This window comes from Leishmania martiniquensis, chromosome 5 (assembly GCF_017916325.1).
Source record: "Leishmania martiniquensis isolate LSCM1 chromosome 5, whole genome shotgun sequence".
In the NCBI taxonomy this organism is placed as follows: domain Eukaryota; phylum Euglenozoa; class Kinetoplastea; order Trypanosomatida; family Trypanosomatidae; genus Leishmania; species Leishmania martiniquensis.
Genome location: NC_090140.1, coordinates 380001 through 399376, shown reverse-complemented (window position 1 = coordinate 399376; position 19376 = coordinate 380001). Strand labels below are relative to the sequence as shown.

General features: G+C 56.8%; 9 protein-coding genes across 9 annotated transcripts; 6 read left to right on the top strand and 3 right to left on the bottom strand.

Moving 5' to 3' along the window:
* Positions 1–237: 237 nt before the first annotated feature.
* On the bottom strand, positions 238–1761 carry LSCM1_07784 (uncharacterized protein; the record flags this gene model as incomplete). Its single annotated transcript, XM_067325141.1, has 1 exon — positions 238–1761. One exon carries the CDS (start codon positions 1759–1761, stop codon positions 238–240), a length of 1524 nt encoding a protein of 507 aa, XP_067181346.1.
* A 700-nt stretch (positions 1762–2461) lies between these two features.
* On the bottom strand, positions 2462–3898 carry LSCM1_07783 (uncharacterized protein; the record flags this gene model as incomplete). The annotated part of the gene is made up of 1 exon (XM_067325140.1): positions 2462–3898. The coding sequence occupies one exon, from the start codon at positions 3896–3898 to the stop codon at positions 2462–2464; it is 1437 nt and encodes a 478-aa protein (XP_067181345.1).
* A 1029-nt stretch (positions 3899–4927) lies between these two features.
* LSCM1_07782 (uncharacterized protein) lies at positions 4928–6229 on the bottom strand (the record flags this gene model as incomplete). The annotated part of the gene is made up of 1 exon (XM_067325139.1): positions 4928–6229. One exon carries the CDS (start codon positions 6227–6229, stop codon positions 4928–4930), a length of 1302 nt encoding a protein of 433 aa, XP_067181344.1.
* A 1525-nt stretch (positions 6230–7754) lies between these two features.
* LSCM1_07781 (uncharacterized protein) lies at positions 7755–8831 on the top strand (the record flags this gene model as incomplete). Its single annotated transcript, XM_067325138.1, has 1 exon — positions 7755–8831. One exon carries the CDS (start codon positions 7755–7757, stop codon positions 8829–8831), a length of 1077 nt encoding a protein of 358 aa, XP_067181343.1.
* Positions 8832–9328: 497 nt separating this feature from the next.
* LSCM1_07780 (uncharacterized protein) lies at positions 9329–9766 on the top strand (the record flags this gene model as incomplete). The annotated part of the gene is made up of 1 exon (XM_067325137.1): positions 9329–9766. The coding sequence occupies one exon, from the start codon at positions 9329–9331 to the stop codon at positions 9764–9766; it is 438 nt and encodes a 145-aa protein (XP_067181342.1).
* Positions 9767–10272: 506 nt separating this feature from the next.
* LSCM1_07779 (uncharacterized protein) lies at positions 10273–13038 on the top strand (the record flags this gene model as incomplete). The annotated part of the gene is made up of 1 exon (XM_067325136.1): positions 10273–13038. One exon carries the CDS (start codon positions 10273–10275, stop codon positions 13036–13038), a length of 2766 nt encoding a protein of 921 aa, XP_067181341.1.
* Positions 13039–13939: 901 nt separating this feature from the next.
* On the top strand, positions 13940–15778 carry LSCM1_07778 (uncharacterized protein; the record flags this gene model as incomplete). The annotated part of the gene is made up of 1 exon (XM_067325135.1): positions 13940–15778. One exon carries the CDS (start codon positions 13940–13942, stop codon positions 15776–15778), a length of 1839 nt encoding a protein of 612 aa, XP_067181340.1.
* An 858-nt stretch (positions 15779–16636) lies between these two features.
* Positions 16637–16966, top strand: LSCM1_07777 (uncharacterized protein; the record flags this gene model as incomplete). The annotated part of the gene is made up of 1 exon (XM_067325134.1): positions 16637–16966. One exon carries the CDS (start codon positions 16637–16639, stop codon positions 16964–16966), a length of 330 nt encoding a protein of 109 aa, XP_067181339.1.
* Positions 16967–18782: 1816 nt separating this feature from the next.
* LSCM1_07776 (uncharacterized protein) lies at positions 18783–19052 on the top strand (the record flags this gene model as incomplete). The annotated part of the gene is made up of 1 exon (XM_067325133.1): positions 18783–19052. One exon carries the CDS (start codon positions 18783–18785, stop codon positions 19050–19052), a length of 270 nt encoding a protein of 89 aa, XP_067181338.1.
* Positions 19053–19376: the final 324 nt, after the last annotated feature.

Here is a 19376-nt window from a genome sequence, read left to right as displayed (position 1 = left end):
GGAGCAGGAGGAGGAGGGGGGCGTCCTGCTGCGAGGTCGTCGGCAGACACACACACACCTGCACGTCGCGCCACCCTTTCGCCACTCACTCTCACTCTCGCTCTCTCCGTCTCCTCCACACCCACAGGCACAGTGGCGCACTCCTTATCGGCCCAATCATCTCACCTTCAAGAAATACAAACGTCTGTGTGGCAAACAGCCACGCATGCGGGCACACAAACAATCGCACTCGCCCGCTTACGCCGTGTCCGAGTCCGGGTCCACGGGGATTTGGCGAGAGAAGTGCAGCCGCTCGCGCCTGTCCGCCTCAAAGTCGAAGTGCTCTAGCGGGATGGTCATGGAGTATCCCATCGCCTTAGCGTCCAGCCCCAGCTCACGCACCTCGAACCTCACAATATCATGGACATCGACATGGGTGAACGTTTCCTTGTCCACCTCATGAAAGACGCTCCGCAGCGAGCGACGCTTGCGGTCCTTGGCGGGTCGGTGGCCGGTGCTGGCGGAGAAGCCGAAGTGGTAGCGCAACGGCAGCTGGATCGGGTACACCTCACCGCACATGGTCTCTGTGTAGGTCCGCACCACCTCCACCTTGTTCGTTGCCCTGCCTGTCTCATCCACCACCGCTGACACCTCGCGCTTGGCAACGTCCTCGCGGCGGATGATAACGGTAAGCTTCTTTTCGTAGTACCGCACAACCAGCTCCAGCGGCTCTTCGGCGGCAGCGGCGGCCTTGGCAACACTGTCCATCAAATGTGCCTGTGGGTCATACGCCTTGGTGCCCTTCTGGCGGAAGTCGTACGTGCACCGCAGCACATCCGGTGACGCGCGGAAGTTCTCCCGCGTTGGGTCAAAGTTATTCACCACCGTCGCCCCTGAGCTCGCCGTGTGGTTCGGCAGGTTGAGCAGTAGGTAGATGCTGGCCTTGTGGTGGTGATGTCGCACGGCGTCGCCTTGCTGCTCGCGCGCATGCAGATGCTCATTTTCATCCCCTACGGAGTCGAGAATCAGGCCAAAGCCCTTGTTGAAATCGGAGAACTTCACGCCCATAATGCGCGACTCCCGATCCGACTCGTCCACAGAGGTGCCGCGCCGGAAGAGTCGCTTGAACAGCTCCTCGCGCCTCTTCTGCTTTGCAGCGCGGCGCTCCTTCGCCTCTTGCCGCTCCTCTCTCTCCCGCTCTGTCAGGTCCTCCCCATCCACCTCTTCCGCGCCATCATCGCCGTCGTCGTCATTCAGCAGAAAGTCGGCTGCACGCCACGGATTCTCGGCGTCCAGCATCTCGTCCCGAAGCTCCGGAGAGATAGACTTGGAATACTTTACAACGTGCTGATGATCGTCGCCGATCGGCTGGTCGAGGTACCAAAAGGCCATGCCGTCGCCGCCCTGGTAGTGGGCAGAGCTGCCACCCATGCCAGCCGCCGGTGGAGGCGGTCGGATGGAGAAGCGCGCGCGAGCCTCCCAATTGTCGTGATCGAGTGGTGCTGTATTAAAGGTGAACCCGTGGTCATCCAGGTCGTTTGTTGTGAGGCGAAGAAAGCACTCGTTGGCAACCGCCGACCCGCCAATCATGTAGTGCGGGACACCTTCCTCCCACCAATCGCTCACTAGCGGCTCTTGGAAGCTGTGCTCATGTAGCAGCGGTCCGCGCATCACACCAGGTGGTAGATCATCGTTTACGCGGGGCTCAGCGGCGTAGCTAGCGCACGCGCAGCCGCACAGAAAGAGTGCCAGCAGTACCGCTGCTGGCTTGGCAGCCTGCATTGCCGTGGTGAAGAAATTTTCCGCTGCTGCGGTTACTTTTTGCTGCTTCAAAGAGAGGACGCTGCGGCTATGAAACGCGCTTGCTGCGCAGCGCGAAAGCGTACAAGGAGTGACGCTGCGTTGACAGTACTCCAGAGAAAAGTACAACCAAGCAAAACGAGGAGTCCAGTAGACGGGAAAAAATGCCCACATGAAGCTCCGCAGAGAATCGGCCGGGCCCACTAAGGCAAGAGGCCATCAGGGGCGCGGGAAGCGCAGCACGCACCCCGAAGGGGAGAGAGGGGAGTAAAGGGGAAAAAATCTCTCTTCTTACTCTCGTCTCCATACGTCGTTGCATTCATACGCGACCGCTATTCTTATTTTCAAGAGGCCCCCATTCACTACAGGAGTAAGGGCAAGAGAAGAGAGGAGGGACTGTCAGCAGTAAAGTGGACTGGCTTTACACGGCACAGCAGGAGGGAAGAGTGAGCACGAAACAGCCCAAACAGTTTGCCCTTTGTGTGTGTGTGTGCCGCACCGCTTTGAACCTCGTGTTACACATCGAGTGTAAGCACGTAACATGATATGTGCAGCAGCCGCTTCAGAATGGCTTCTCTACTGATACAGACACACCATCAAGATATATCGCCGCTTTGGTCGCAGAACCTGATGTTCAAGAGGGGGAAAACGAAATGCTGACCAGAGCCGACGCAGCTGAGCCTTATCGCGTAGATAAGTCCACATCCTGCGGCTCATGAGGGACCTCAAGGTACTCCTTTGTGCGCATTTCGAACAAACGCGACACGCAGCGGTCCATTTGGAAAGCACTGTCGTCAGCATCCATCAGCTTCTTACCACTTTCGCGCTCAAACTCGGAGAGCTGATCGAATCGCTGAGAATCGCCCTCTATTTTGCCAGCGGCCTCCTCTTTCGGGGCCTGTAGCTGTGGTGGCTCCACCGCAGCATGTATCATTACCTTGCACCGGTGCCCATAAAGCGTGTCGATGAGCAGCAGAAAGCGATTCTTCACGTCGCTGTTCTCGTACGGAAACTGGGGAACACCATTGATAAAGACTGTGTGAAACGTCCTGGCAATCACCTCGTAGTCTGCCGCGGACTTTTCACCGCCGCAGAGCTCAAAAAAGTGAAAGTAGCACACACCTCCACATGCTCGTGGCACAACGACGTCACGCCCAAACACCTCGAGCCTCCGCTCCGTGGCTGGCATCGCCTTGCACATCTCAAGGAACAGCTTTTCGAACTTGGAGCTGTTCTCGCTGTTCATCGGGGTGAGGTAGGTGTCCGCTTGGTGGCCAAGCAACCGATGGTCTACATTGCTTTCCATGTGGTGAATGGTACACTGTCTCTTCACAAGCTCGATGAAGGGTATGAATCCACCACGGTTTAGACCGTCTTTGTACAGTTCGTCAAGAGGACGGTTTGAGGTGAAGATAACCACGAGTCCAATCTTGTAAAATGAATGAAAAAGGCGTTTGAGAATCATGGCATGTGCCACGTCAGAGACAGCTACCTCGTCAAAGCAAAGAAGCTCCACATCGTTGATCATCCGCTGTGCTACCTCGTCGAAGAGATTAATTTCAGCATCCGGGGTTCGACGACGATCGTCACTGGTGTTGTACTTCACCATATTTGTTCGGTTTGTAGGGCTTTGCATCTCCTCCTTCAACTTGTAGCGGATCGACTGTGAGGTCTTCTGCATATCCAACATGAACTGGTGGAAGTGAAGGCGCCGCTTGCGAATCTCGGGCGGTGCATTATCGTACAGTAGGTCCATGAGCATTGTCTTGCCGCACCCTACCCCGCCCCAGACGTATAGCCCCTTCACCCGAGATAGGGGGTGATACGCCGCATTTTCATCATCGCTAAGTGCCTGCTCCACCTTTTTATCCTGTTCACGGCGAAGAAAAAAAGATGGGATTATTCCTAGTCGATTTGGGGGGCGAAGCTCCACCTGCCGCTTCGGAACACCGATGCGCTTGCTGTCCTCTGTGTACTTCACGAGATCATCGTAAAGGCGATCGAATGCAGGCAGAGCATTGATCTGATACTGATCATTTGAGATATCACCCCTCAACACAAGCTGCCGGTAGGCCTCTGAAGGCCTAAATGAAAGAAGTGAGTACGCTCGGCGAAACATGCTGCCAACAAAACTCTACACGAAGCAACTGATGAGAGCCGACGCAGCAGATATATACCAAAGAGCAGCACCACAGAAAAAAAAAGTCTGTTTGTGACTCGCTCTCGAGTCCAGAATGAAGCCAGCACTAAAAAAATACCGAGTCCCTTCAGAAACAGGAGAAAGGCAGAAAGATTCAACGATTCGGCCCTGATGCAAGAAACGTTCATACCTATACTAATGGCATTAGAGCCCCGACCGCTCCCCATGAAATTGAGCCAGCACCACGTTCGCACATTCTTCCTTGTGGCCACTCAAAGCGCATACCATTTTTTTAATCCTCTTTGTCTGTTTGCTACCTGCTGTGATCGGGCGCTTGTTATCACCGCGTCAGGTTTCTTTTTCTTGCTCGTCACCCACGTTTTTTATCATTGGGGAAGGGTCAAGGTCTGCTCCTTGTGGCCTCTTGCGAGGCCCACCTTGTGACGCGAAGCAGGGGTAGACACACGTTAAAGCAACGCCGAATCGGCCATCTGAGCACGACTCCTGGCCCAGTATATACCCAGCTGCCACGCTGGTAGCCTCACAACCTCTCCCACAGTATCACTACACATCTACCGCATCCCTCAGAGTGGTGGATGCATCACTCCAGTGGGTAGTGAGGGCCAGGTGGGATGCATTTGAGGCACGCTAGCACTCGGCCGACCATATGTATGTCAAAATGCGTTCACTGTCGCCGGCCGCTGCGATGCAACGCCGACCACGACCTGACCGCCGATATCAGTAGTAATAAAATCCCTATGGCTTCCCCGCCCTGTAAGTGTCCGGCACTGTCACCTCCAGAAGGGGCTCGGTATCGGCAGGGAGCGGGGGTCGTTTAGCTCCGCCCCAGAGAGTGGGTACGGGTTCCCGAATACCACGCAAAGGCTTCCCCTGTCATTAAGGTCACCCAAAACAAGGAGAAAGGGGAAAATGATACCACTCACGCAATTCTATGGTGCGCCATCTATAAGAGCGTAATGTTCGCAACCAAACTTGCCCGAAGAAGCCCTACGGCGAGTAATCGGTAGCGACGCGGCGTGCAGCTTTGAGGAAGACATCTCGAGTGACCTCGGCCATATTCTCAGCTTCGTACATGTCGAGAATATTGGAGAGTGGAATTTCTGCGTTTAAAGTGGAAATACTGATGTCTGCCGGGTCCGATATCGCTGGGACCTTCTCTCCGTTCTCCACGAATAGTTTAATACCCTCTAGTGTGGCCTGGTACCGACGATGTTCGATCCATGCTCGGCGTGCGTACGACTGCAGGAAGCAGCGATTGTAGTGTTCCTGAAAGCACTTTGCCATCCACGAACCATCAGCAGTTAATCGTTCGTCGTAGTAGCTTCGCCGCTGGTTGTGAAACTTTTCTGTGTCCGCCCGAATCTTTGCTGCATGACGAGCTGCTCGAGCCTCCAGCAGATCTTCATAAAAGTTCTTACGCCTTTTTGTGAAGTAGTGAACCTCATCTTGAACGACCTTTTCGTAGAAGCATGTTCGCTCCACGACGTAGCTGCGTATATCCTGATCAGAGAGGTCGTTTCCGATACCAGCAGCATCGCCAAAGTCACGCAGGGTGTCCTCGATCTCCATTTCCTGCATCATCTCGATCACGTTCATGTTCAGCTGCTTGGCCACGGCCTCACCATTGGCAGCTGGCTGGTCATTCTTCAAACGGGCGCGGTACGCCAGTAGTGCGTTGTGATACTTCTCCACATCTGCGTGTAAGCGACCTTCATACTCCGCCTCCCTGGCCTTTGTGAACTGGACCACGTCGTTGTTAAGGTCATTCTTGTATTTTTCGGCCTCCAGACGCTGTATCTCATCATGAATTTCCTTCTGCTCGCGCCGAAACTCTTCTGTTTCTTCGCTGAGACGCTGCATATAATGTATGCGACGTTTAGCAACAAAGTTTTCCACTTCCACCTGCTGCTCTTGAAGCATACGGCCTTCGTAAGCCGTATTGATCGATTCGAAGAAACTGCCAGTGGCACGAAGGACACCACCGGCGGGCTCGGTGGCGTCCCTGTCAGACCCGAAGAGGAAGTTCTGCTGCCCGGCAGACACAGAGTTGAGCAGCTCCTTCAAGACTGTTTGTGGAAGAACGTGCATTCTAGCTTCCTTTGTGGAGTCGATAATGGGCGGCTGCAGTGAAACTGCGGGCCTCTCCGTGACGGCATTCTCAGTACTGTTTTTGATGCTAGCCTCTGGCATCGGTGGCGCAGGGGCCTTCTCCACCTTGCCTTGTCGTAAAAGTAGTGCACCCGTCTTCGTGGCAAACCGTGGGACGGCTAGGCTTGCTGTTCGAAACATCGCTTCACCTTTGAGCGGGAGAAAAGAGGATAACTGTAGTACCAGACGTGGAGCGTGTCGTGATGCAAATCGCTGCAAAGCAAGCAGCAACGAAAAGAATGAGAGTGTGTGAAAAAGAAGGCGAAAGTCGTTCGCAACCGTGAATGAATGGCGTAAAAGACTTTGAAGAGGATTAGCATTTTGGCTTCTCTGGAACAATCCAGTCAGCTAGCCGCTTTCTGAAGATTCAATATGCAATGATGCATTCTTTTTCGAGCTCTCTCGAATGAAGACAGATACTGACCTGTGATGACCTTCCCTAGCAATTCGTGAAATAATGTGAAAGTGTTCCCGATTTGGCTTGAATGAAGCCCTTTCAAGAAACCAACATTCTTCAGCTTGGCATTGCTTAGCAATGAGCCCTGCTCCCCCCCTCACCCCACTCAACTATGTGGTGAATTCACCATGGCCACAGAAAAGCTTTGATAGCTGCAGACGGAATGCACATTGGCGCATGGTATTCGGGAACCCGTACCCACTCTCTGGGGCGGAGCTAAACGACCCCCGCTCCCTGCCGATACCGAGCCCCTTCTGGAGGTGACAGTGCCGGACACTTACAGGGCGGGGAAGCCATAGGGATTTTATTACTACTGATATCGGCGGTCAGGTCGTGGTCGGCGTTGCATCGCAGCGGCCGGCGACAGTGAACGCATTTTGACATACATATGGTCGGCCGAGTGCTAGCGTGCCTCAAATGCATCCCACCTGGCCCTCACTACCCACTGGAGTGATGCATCCACCACTCTGAGGGATGCGGTAGATGTGTAGTGATACTGTGGGAGAGGTTGTGAGGCTACCAGCGTGGCAGCTGGGTATATACTGGGCCAGGAGTCGTGCTCAGATGGCCGATTCGGCGTTGCTTTAACGTGTGTCTACCCCTGCTTCGCGTCACAAGGTGGGCCTCGCAAGAGGCCACAAGGAGCAGACCTCGACCCATGCCACATAGCAAAGCCAACATGTCGATAAAAACGATGAGTTGCACATAGTGTGAAGCAGTTGCAGCTGTCGAGGTGTGTGCCGAAGTTGTGGAAGCAAAAACTGATTCTTTTCAGAAGCCCAGGGTTGTCAAACTGACGAAGCTCGCTTACGCGCATGCAAACATTCACTGCTCGAGACTTGGCTACCCTAAGCTGAGGCGCTTAAATTTTTAAGCTCACCATTGTGAAGGAGTCCGGCTGGGTCTCGCATTGGGGGCAGCGTCACACCTTATGTTGTCACAGAGGCCTTTCATCTTTTTTTTCCGGTTGGTGGGCGAAAAGGAATACACATGGCGCCTCATCGCTCTATTTGCGATGCCTACTTCGTGTGCATGACAAGAGAAGTTCCGAGCAGAGGCCTTGCCTTTAACAAACGCCGCTAGGAATCTCTCCTTAGCCTTGCTGCCGACCTCAATGCAAGAACTTTTTTCTCTGTCCTCTTTCTCCTTGTTCTCTTCTACCACTGAGCATTAAACGCAAAAGGTAAAAAGCAAGCTGAGACGAAAAAGATGCTTCGTCGTGGAGTTGCGCTTCTTCAACAGTACGGGGTTCAAGGCGCTTCCTACCCTGTCAGCTCTGCCTCTCAAGAACACCCTTCAGGAGGCGGCACCTCCTCTCGCATGATGATGCAGCGGTCGCAGAGAATGCTCCTTGATCCCGCCTCTTTTGTGGAGCGCCCACCGCGAAACACGCTTTTCAACATTGTTCCACAAGGCCACGAATATGTTGTGGAGCGGCTTGGCCGCTATCACCGCACATTGGACTCTGGATGGTGGGTGGTGGTTCCTTTTATTGACAAGATTCGCTATAACTACAATGTGAAGGAGCAGGGTATCGAAATTCCGAACCAGTCAGCAATCACATCTGATAATGTAATGGTGGAAATCGATGGTGTCCTTTTTCTCAAGATTGTAGACTCGTGTAAGGCTAGTTACAATATTGAGAACCCTGTGTTCAATTTGATCAACTTGGCACAGACGACGATGCGCAGCGAGATTGGCCGAATGTCGCTTGATAGCCTCTTCAGGGAGCGCGCTAGTCTTAACCAGAGCACAGTGGAGGTGCTGCGTCGTGAAGCAAATGAATGGGGTATTGAATGCAAGCGCTACGAAATCCGAGATATTGTGGTAAGCGAGCTTGTTCGCCGCTCGATGGATCTGCAGGCCGAGGCAGAGCGAAAGAAGCGCAAGCTCATCTTAGAGAGCGAAGGTGAGTCAACAGCGACGATCAACCGCGCTAATGGCATGAAGATCGCGCAGCAGTACGTTGCAGATGCTGAGAAGTACACAGTGGAACGCCAGTCAGAAGGCGCTGCAGCTGCCATCCGAGTCAAGGCGGCTGCGGTGTCCGAGAACATTTCCATCATCTCTGACGCGATTGAAAAGGCGAAGCACGGCAACGAGGCCATCTCTCTCCGTGTTGCAGAAAGCTACATTGAGAAGTTCGGCGAACTGGCAAAGGAATCCAACACTGTGGTCATGTCTCAGCCGGTGAGCGACCCTGCAGCGTTTGCGACCCAAGCGCTCTCCGTGTTCAACACTGTCGCCACCTCCGCGGCTAAGAGCGCACCTCCAAGTGGGAAGTAGCTGGAGAAGAGTAGCTTCCTAGCTGATAAATGTGTTGTTTTATTGCTGCAGCGTGTCACCCTTCATTGTAACCTTCACAGTAGCCGAATTCAGTGTGCCGTGCGAATTCCTGTCCCGAATACGAGCACGTGACGTGAGACCTCTCTTTTTTTCCTCCCAGCGAGGCGTCATCTGCGCAGTGCAGTCACTTGCAGCGTACCTGCAGTATGCTCGTTTGCTTATTCTAGCAAATGTCTCTTACTATTTGTGATGGTGGGGCTGAACATGAGTCCACCTTTTCGTGTGTGGTATCGGTTTGCGCCCCGCAGGGACTTCACTCCCATACTGGAGACATTGCCGTCGTGTTCTGATCGATGCTCTCTTTTCTACAATCTTCACTCCGCACTCTTTGTTAAACGGCTTCTCTCTCACGCACACTCGCTCACTCTCACTCCGGCAGCTCCTAAATATTGCTCTAGCTTCTTCACGATTCTATTCTTCATAAAGCATACTGGAAGATGCAGCGCACTCTCCTTAAGCTCTCTGCCTGCCGAGGCAGCACCTTTGCCCCCACCCTCCTCCTTCATGCCGACCATCAGCAGATGCGCGTGGCGGACGCCGAACAGCGCGCTGAAGTAGAAGAGTTTGCTAAGAGCTACCAGATGAAGCCTATGGCCAATCACCCGCGCTCCTCGTTTGAGTACAAGAGTAGCGCCAAGGGTGCAGAGGTCGGTGCACGTAACGAGGCGGCGTTTATGAACTACGAAACCTTCACACCGAAAACCGTTTCGGGTCGATTGGTGATGCCCGGTGACATCAATCTCTTGACCGTCACTCCCCTGTACTGCGCGTTGCTCTGCGTCGCTGCCGCTGCGTGGGGAGTTTTCTACTGGGATATTTACTGCCGCAAAAACTACGAGGCCGTCCTCATTGCTAGACCCAAGGGCATGCAGTAACGCGCCTTTCCTTTTTCAGCCTCACTGTGTAAAGGTCCACTGTCTGTGCATCTCTTGACCCGCGCATACTCCCTGAGAATCATTTAGCACTTAGCTTCTTTTCCTCGTTAGCAACACGGAGTAGCTGAACCCTCGCAACATGAATTTCCCTCCCTGAACTCGGTTCATGAATGGATCTTTACACCCAACCAAAAAAATTCCTGCCAGTATGTGATGGCCAGCATCGATGCGAAGAACCACCAGCAGGGACGAAGAAAGTGGCACCCACTAGTGCACTTCCATTACAACAGCTACGGTATACTTATTCGTTCGTCTTCAAGTCGCTTTATTGTGGCGGCTTGGCAGCGAAGTATGTATCACCATCACCCCCCTTCTTGTGGGCATGCCACTTTCAGCAGATGATAACTGAGCATCTCCCCTGCCTTCACCTCTCGTTTCTTTTCCGTTGTTTGGTTTCATCTGGCAGTTGTAAGTCTCCCGCACTCGTTGGCCTGAAAGCAGCCTTCATGGCCTCGTCGTCCGTCACCGCGTCTAGGGCGTCTCGGCTGCAGAGTTTTCTCCGGTCCCCTGATATTCCCGTCTCCTTTTACACCAACACCACAATAGATGACAATGTACTCGCAGTCGCCAAGCAGTTTGACATCTTGTACCAGAAGTACTTTCCCGACCGCAAGCCACTCTTTCTCTCCCCAAATAATGAGTGTCAGCGGCCAAAGGTGATCTGCTCCTTTGTGCGGCCGACGTCTCTGCCGTACGACCAGCTTTTTGACTTGGAGGGGTGCTGCCAGTTTGTAGCGGACTACATGCGCTACGAGCCTCTCTACGATGCATCTGTTTACGACGACGAGTACGACGACATCGTAGAGCAACTCCCGCGGCAAATCGTCTCGCCCGCAACAGCTCTGGAGTGGCAGGTTGGAAATTGTTTTGAAATATCTCTCGTACTCGCGTCTTTTCTGATTGGTGCCAATTTCAACGCCTACGTTGTAATCGGAACCGCGACCAAGGCCGTTTGCTTGTCCGATCAAAGGAACATCATGTGGAAAGGCGAGATACCCCAGGAGGCCAACTCTGATGATGAAGCAGAGGATGACTTGCCCAAAAACAACCCGTATATCGCCTTGATTCCGGAGAAACTGACATTGAGACCGACGACAGATCCTGACCCAGAACTGGTCAGCAGGAAGAGCAGTACCACGCTCAGTCCTGGTGACTATGCCAAGGCCTCTGACACCCAAGATGTTCCCAGTGGCATTGTGAGGCCGATTCACTCTTGGGTGCTCGTCCTTCCTGGCGGCCGGCGGTCTCTCTCCAAGGCGGCCTTTGTGGAGCCGTCCACGGGGCAGCTGATACCCCTCTCTGCCTCCGATAATTACTATACCTCGGTCGAGGCACTCTTCAACCACCAAGACTACTACGTGAACATGCGACCTGAGGCTCCCGTAAGCCACCTCTCCCCTGACTTAGCGGACGGAGGCCAGTGGGAAAGTCTCTTTTCGTATGCAAATCCTAGTGATGACGAGTTGGACAGCCTCGCCGGCACCGTCTCGGCGACGCGACGCGCCTTCACAAACGACCTGGCAGCGACCATGGCCGCTACCACAATAACCACTGCCGAGGCATCCGAATCGTCAAAGGGTAGGCGCATGTACATTCCCAATCTGTGGTCGAACGAGCTCACCCTGACCCGGCAACAGTACGAAAGTCGCTATCCCGCCGGCTACAAGGAAATCACCTACGCGAATGCTGTCGTGCGCCGCTACGCGCCCTACTCGGAGAGCGACTACCGAATTTTGGAGGTGGTAGTCCCAGACGCAGAGTACGCCGAGTTGCACGAGACACACATCCTCTACGCCCACCGCGCCGACAAGCTCCGCCGCACCAGTGTCTTTCCCTCATCTGCCCCACAGTCGTCTTCACTGAAAGAGTCTTCCATCTTATCCAGCAACTCATCGCTATCGCTGGCGAAGGCAGCTGGCGGGCCCCGCAAGATAGTGGAGTGGTACGAGAAGGGCCGCATGCACAACACGGCCGTTGAGGGCCTGCGGGAGTTCATCTACGAGCCCGGCAAGCAGCGGATCATGAAGTTCTACTGGAGAGCCCGCAGAGACGGCCTGTACTGCCGCACGGAGCTGCTTTACGACGCGAACACACTACGTAAGGTGAAAGAGTTCTACAAGGGTCGTAGCGACCGCCTATGGTACCGCAGCTTCACCTACGGCCGTCCATCCACGGTGCGAGAGAGGAACATGCACAGTGTCATTCTACACGGCCCTGGAAGCGGCCCAGCGCTGCGGGAGTACCCACGACTGGACCCGGTGCGTGTCAGTCAGAAGTTTGTACGCGATGAGAGTGTGCCGGCAGGCAAGGATGTAGCCAAGACCACCTTCCTGCGTCCTGCGTCGGAGGGCAAGAGCAGTGGCAACAACGGCATCCCTTCGGCGGGAGAGATGTGGGTATTCTTTCACTACGACGCGGGCAGTATCCTCCGTCCATATCACATGTTCGCAAAGCCTTCGTCCTCGGTGGAGGAATACATCGCCGCCTCCGCTGCGGGCAAGCCGATAGAGCCGCCAGTGCGGGTAGCCACACTGCCCGGCGAGGAGCCGCCGAGCGACCTCGACCTCTACAATGAGCGCAAGTGGCTGAGTGCTTTGGAGGCAGCATGCCTGATGGAGCACCGAGCCAAGTCGGACGAGTGCGTGGACATAATAAAGGCTATCGAGCAGGACCACAGCAAGGCGCTGCCCGTCCTGAGTGTGTACGACACGCTGCGCAACAGGCCGAAGGAGACGGAGGCGGAGCGGGCAAGGAAGCTCGCTGAGGCCGCCCGTCTCGAGGAGTCACGCAAGGACTACCTTGCCCCCTACATCGCCAAGCTGGAAATGCCGGCCGATTTTGACGGCAACTACCTCGGCGTCCGTCTGTCGGTGGAGCAGGCGAAGCAGGTGAGGGATGAGGCTCTGCAGGAGCTCAAGGATCGACTCATTCAGCGAGGCCGCATTATGCAGAGTCGCATGGACAAGGAAAAGGAGGAGTTCAACAAGCGCCAGCAGCTCTACCGCAAAAACTGTGATGCATCAGCGCTGGAGGGCGACAAGGATACTGAGGCCTTTGCCCTCTACTGCAAGGAGGCGACGTGGCGCATGAAGGTGCTGGATGAGAGGCTGTTGCAGCACATCGACCATGCGAGCGAAAAGTACAACCAACTGGCCCAGCGACTCGCACAAGACCCGCGGCTATCCGCTCTGTACCACCCTGACCCCTCATAGAGCCACCCGGGGGGACCTGGCATGTGGTGCGTGGGTGCCTTCGTCCTGGCCACCGCCACCACCCTTCCCCATCACCGAGGGCGCGTTCGCAGACGTCGGTCTCGGTGAGTGAACCGCAGCGTGTCGGCTCATCCGCGTCACCTGCCAACCTTTCTCTCTTGCGTATAACCGCGTCGCTGAAGCTGCTCGTCGTACCCGCTGCTCCTTCTCCCCTAGGTGCCACCCCTTTGATGTATAGATGCTCCCACCCCACCCCGCGCGCGCCCTGCAACACCATCACTCACCTTTGTGTGTGTGTCTGTGTGTATGTGCGTGCCGGTGTATATGCACGTGTATGTATGTGTGCGCGCGCGCCCTCTTTTCTCGGGTCGATGTTGATGCGATTGCCGAGTGAGCACGCGGCAGCCCAACCATAGAAAGAAGAAAGAGTAAGGAAGGAGAAGCAGCGTCATAGCACAGGTGCCTCAGCTCCTCTCCCCTCATCACCACCCCACATACACCCCCCCGACCCCTCACGCACACGCGCAGAGGGAGAAGTCGAAGGAGGAGGGGGTGGGACAGAGGGAGAGGTGCCATTGGGTGGTCGTGAGAAGCTCGAGACGTAGTGGGGCGGGGGGTTGGAGGAGGAGGAAACGTGGAAGGCGGCCGCCCGCCGTCCGCGCCCCCCCTCTCCAATCCCCCAGCCCTCCCCCTCCTTTCCCCACATGCGCGTCCCTTCACGCACGGTCCTTCTCCTCCCCCTCTCAACATATCATCACACCGCATCCACTGCACTTCACACACCTCTGCGCTTACGCACACACACGCGCGAATAAAAAAAGCACTGTTAGCATCCTCCGCTCTCTCTCTCTCTCTGTGCGTGTGTTCGTGCGCGAGAGAGCGCGACGTGGATCACTCAGCAATGAGGACGTACGTGGCAGCCTTTGCCTCCTCGGCGAGCCTCTCCGACTTTTGCCTGCCGGAGTTTCAGTCTGTGGCTGCCACGTTACACATCCCCATCACGTTGCTGGACAATGCGATCCCGTGGGTCGCAGGTGGCGCCGATGCGTTTTGGTTCAGCGTCTTCGAGTCGCCAGCGAGCCGCGCCGAACTCAAGGCCCTCGCGGAGCGTTGCGTGCTGCTGCGTGGGGTGTACACGCTCTTTGAGACGACTCCCACGCTAGAGGATCTCTACAAGTCTCTTGAAGAGCGCCATGGCAGCGCCCCAGAATCCGCAGTCCCATCGCTGACCTCCTCCGCCACCGCCTTCATCGGCGAGGACGAGGTCACGCACCTGACGAGCTCGACGTACTCGTACCAGGTGGAGACGATCGGCAAGAAATACTCCGTGGACGCCAAGCGTGCGGTGGTGGAGGCGGTGCTGGAGCGTGTGCCGCGCGCCGGTGAGGTCGATTGGCGACATCCGGAGCGCATCTACTACATATTCCTTCAGCACGCCATCGAGAACGCGCCGCCTGGAGCGCAAGGATGGGTATCGAATGGGCCGCTACTGCGCGTGTTCCACTGCTGCCTCTGTGTTGAGTCCAGCCGCGGTTCGCTGCTCGCCACGTACGACCTGCGAAAGCGACCCTACATCGGCACCACTTCCATGCCACCGGAGGAGTCGCTTGTGATGGCGAACATGTCAGGTGTGTGCCGTGGCCACTACGTCTACGACCCGTTCTGCGGTACAGGTAGCCTGCTTATTGCTGCAGCGCACTACGGTGCCAGAACCTTTGGCTCCGACGCAGATGGACGGGCAATGCGGGCCGGCACAGAGAAGGGGAAGATGAGTCCGCAGATGCAGCAGCAGCGCCGCCTAGCGCTCGCAGCTTACCCGGAGGAACAGCTGTGCGTCTTGTCGGTGGAGGAGCGTGCGTCGCCGAGCATGATCACCAACTTCAAACTCTACGGCCTCCCGCCACCTGACAGGGCTCGAATGAACTTCGCTGAATGGCCGCGGGCGTGGCACACCCGCGGGCTGCCGTACGGCCTCGGTGGCATCTTCGACAGCATCATCACAGACCCGCCGTACGGCCTTCGCGAGCCGCGTAGGAAAGTGGAAATGCGAGCCGCCTCCGCCCCAACAGCCGCGGCAACGGCGGCCCCCACGGCGGCGCTCGGTGACACCCCCGCCAAGCAGCCAGCCGTCACCTTGTCCACCTACCCCACCAACGAGGTGGTGCTGGACCTCGTTCTGTTCGCCGCCACGCACCTCGTCATCGGAGGCCATCTCACCTTCTGGCATCCTACTACCGACCACTACACGGACGACGAGCTGCCGAGTCACCCGTCCCTGCACATGGTGTGCAACATTGCTCAGCGTATCTCGCTCAAGGTTGTGCGCCGTCTCATCGTGTTAAGAAAAATCGCCCCAGTGCCGACCCCGCCGCCGTCACGTGAATCCTGCGCCGCGAAGAAGTCCGCGGATGACCTCCGCGCGCTCATGGACGCGACCGAGCTGCCGGACAACGCAGACTACATGCACTACCGCGCGAAACGCGAGCGGAAGCGCCAGGCAACGCACAAGTATAAGGCAGCAGCGGAAGCCTCCTCCCCCTCCCCCACCCCTGCCATAGGTGAGGAGGCCGGCGCCGGCTGCGGTCGAGGCAACAGACGTGGTCGCAAGCACGGCCGGCTGGACGGGCAGGACGAGATTGTGGCGAACAGGCAGCGCAACATCGAGCTGCGAAAGGCAAAGCAGGCGGCCTCGCACCTCGCGAATGCGGCGCATAAGAGGGCCGGCCACTGCAGGCTGTGAAGGGCGAGAAGAGGGGTCCGTGCCCCACCGACACCCCCATCCGCCTCGCTTGAACACATACGCGGCCGGAGAAAGAGTGGGCGAAGGAGGCAGACGATGGCCGCGGGGCGTACAGTTGCGTGTTTGTCCACCAATACTTTCTCTCTCTCTGGTGTCGATGCAGGCGGCCATTGGTGAGGGGGGAGGGCGGAGACAGCGTCTCTGATGTCTGTGGATGAGGAGCGTGTGGGCGAAGGTCTGTTGCTCGGCGAACCTCATCCCACGCTGCGTGTTCACCCCCACTCCGCCAGGGGTTGAGCCCCTCCGCACAGCCTCCGAAAAGGGGAATGAAACCGCCGACACACCACTTCGACCCGCAACTGCACCAACACATATGTGAGCAGCTCATACGTGTGCATACCCATTTCTGTGTCGTGAGCGGGTGAAGTGCACGCCTGTCCTAATCAGCTCCGCCTCTCTCTCTCTCTCTCGATATAAATGTGTGTGACCGATGGAGAGGAAGCAAAGACTGACTCTGTGTGCGCGATGACAGACATTAGTTGCGAGCGATGGCAGTGTCGAACTTCTCATTCATCCGAGTCAGAGCCTCTTCTCTCCAGCGCTCCTCCCTTTCCCCTGAGTGTTGGTCGATGTACCTCCCGTGTCGTATTGATCACACCCCACCTCCCTCTCTCTCTGCCCACCATTCCACCTATCATGGCTCACACGCACCCGTCGCCCACACAGGAGGTCTCTTTCCCCCCCCTACACACACACACATACGTGCTTGTCACCCCTTTTCCCTCTCGTGTCACCTCCCACAGGCACACGCACGTGTATATACATATATATATATAGCATATATTGTATATACCGCGCATGCAGGCCCACAGTATGGAGAGCGAGGCAGCCACTGGGCAGGCTGGGCCCAAGGACGGCCTCTTCGGCGCTGCCCTGCTGAGCGATCCGGCAACCAACGCAGAAAATGAGCAGGAAAACGATGACACGTGCCATGTGCTGATCCCGCCGAACGCGAACATGGGCACCGATGAGGAAGAGGTCTGCGGTGTCTGCCTCGAGCCGCCGCCGGCCGGCTGCTTTGTAGAGCTGTGGTGCTGCGGCAACATCCTGTGCGTGGCGGATGCGCAGCAGCTAGGCAAGTGCCCCTTTTGCCGCGAGGAGCCGCTGGTTTGGAGCATAACCAAGTGATGCGGGCGCCCACACGCGCACCCCCTGCCGCGTCGACGGCTGCAGTGAGGATGTACGTCGCGTATCATCCCCATCATTACCCTCGAGCGCCACCCCGGGTGTGTCATCGCATATATGTCGATGCGATGACCACGGCGGCGCACCTACACACCTCCCCCCTCCCCACACACACACACGGCCCTAGCGCTGATGGCGATCATCCGCAGAGATGAGCATCAGCGCCACGGCCTCGTTTTCGAGATCGCTTGCTCCCTTGGCGTGTGTGCACGGGCACGGAGGGTGGGTGGCTGCGTGCAAGGTCGGTGGGGCGGCGGTATCCCTGCGGCTACCTCCGATCGGTGGCTCCTCTCCCCTCCCCCCTCTCCCTCTTTCTCCCCCCATCCCCGAAACTGCTCCTCGATCTGTATGATAGATAGGGTCGGTGCTGCGCGTGTCTGTTCAAATCACGCTGCCACTCCACCCCCCTCCTCCTCTTCCTCTTCTCCCCCCTTCACAGCTATGCGCACGACATCCCCCCCCCACGCAGACACACACACACAAAGAGAGAAGGGGAGAGTGCACCCAAAATGCTGTTGGGCGCACGACCCTGCACGAATGCCCTCCCCTTCCTCTCAGCACCACCCTCTACAAGAGTGCGTGTGTGTGCCCATGCGTCCCTCTCTCTGGTGGAGGAGAAGAGGGGGGGATGGGGCCCCATCCCCCCCTCTTCTCCTCCGAGTTTGCCCCGCCCTTTGCTTTCTCCTATTCCATTCTGTGCTTTGCGATGTCGATTCCCTTTGCCTCGGTCTGCCGGCGTTGTCGGGGCCACTTCGCTTGCCGGCGTTTCGGTGAAGTTCCCCCTCCCACCCCTTTTTTGTGTGTGTGTGCGTGTGCTTTGATTTTTTTTCCTCTCGTGCGCGTGTGTGTTTGCTGCCGCTGTGGTCCATATTTTTCTTTACTCCACGATGCTCGAAAGTCAGTGTGAAACCGATAGGCAGTCTCTCCTCTCCTCCCCTCTCTCCCTCAAGCCGTGCACCCTCGACCCCTCACCGCCCCGCCCCGGCCCCCCCACACACACACACTCCCCCAGTCGTTGCTGTTGAGAGCGCAGGAGGGTAGTGTTGTGTGTACGAGTGTGCACGCGCAAGCGCAGATGCGCGGAAGGGAAGGTGAGCGATGTGGGATTTCGGGTGAGAGGGGAAGCAGAGTGGACTATGCCGTTACGCAACTGGCCGCACCTGCGCACGGTGAGCCACGGCGAATGCTGGGCATGTTGCTGATGGTCTCCTCCGCTCTGCCTCCCATGCGTGCGTATGCTTAGGTGCGCGTGTGTGTGTGTGTGTGAAGGGGAGCGAACTCTATGGGGCAAAGAGCGGGGCATTTTATGGAAGAAAAGGATGGGGGAGGGGGGAGGGAGACGTGCGGCGCAACCGAGTTGTGGTCGCTGTCTGCCGGCACGCACACCTCATCCTTTGCCGCCCCTCCTTGTGCCTTGTCGCTCGCTTAAATCCGCTCCCCCATCCCCATCTGCAGGTGTGTCGTCGCCTTGGTTGCTGATGGAGGCCCGTATCGAGTACGCCCAATCGCCTTCCCCCACCGCCACACACACGCACACGCACAGTCAAGACGCAGCAAAGGGGCGTGCGAGGAGTCCTGCTCGTCCGCAAGCGTCATCTTGGATACCTTCACCCTCCCTTACTCCCTCCTCCTCCTCCACCTCCACACACCCGCAGAAACGCACAGGCAGCGAAGCACCAATCGTTCTCTCCCTTTCTCCCACTCGTCCCGCCCCTCCACCGGACCCCACCGCGCCCCTCTCTCCTCCGCCCCCCGTCCCATGGTGGTCATCAAAGGCGGCGGTCAGACGTACGCCATTGGAAATGGGCGTCAGATGGAGTGGGAGGAGGTGCCGGAGTCCTTCAAGAAGAAGATGGCGGAGCAGAAAGAAATAGAGAAGTGCGTTGACCTCAGAGCCGAGGCTCAGCGCTGTATCAGCGAACACGGCTTCTGGGCAACGGACTGCGTCCACCTCACCGAGGCCTTCCACCTCTGCCAGTCGCACGAGCTCACGCGAACGGAGCTGACGCAGCGCAAAGCGACAGAGTAAGCCGCCGCCCACCCCGAAATCTCAATCCTGAACCTCCCTCATTTTTAGTCCTGCGCGCACGGGCAACTCACACCCACACCCACTCGCACTTATAAATGTGTGCGTGTGGGGGGAGGGAGGGAGACATCGCTTCTTGCTTTCTCTCTCTCTGCTTAAATGTCCCTGACAAGCGGTCCCTGCAGCTGCCCGACCCATCACGACGACGATCACCACCACTTCCCCCTTTCTCACGGCGCGTCTTACTCACTCACACACACACACGGCATCTCTTTGTCAGTGTTGTGCGAGCTATCGAAGTCCGTGAAGTGGATCAGCAGGAGGGGT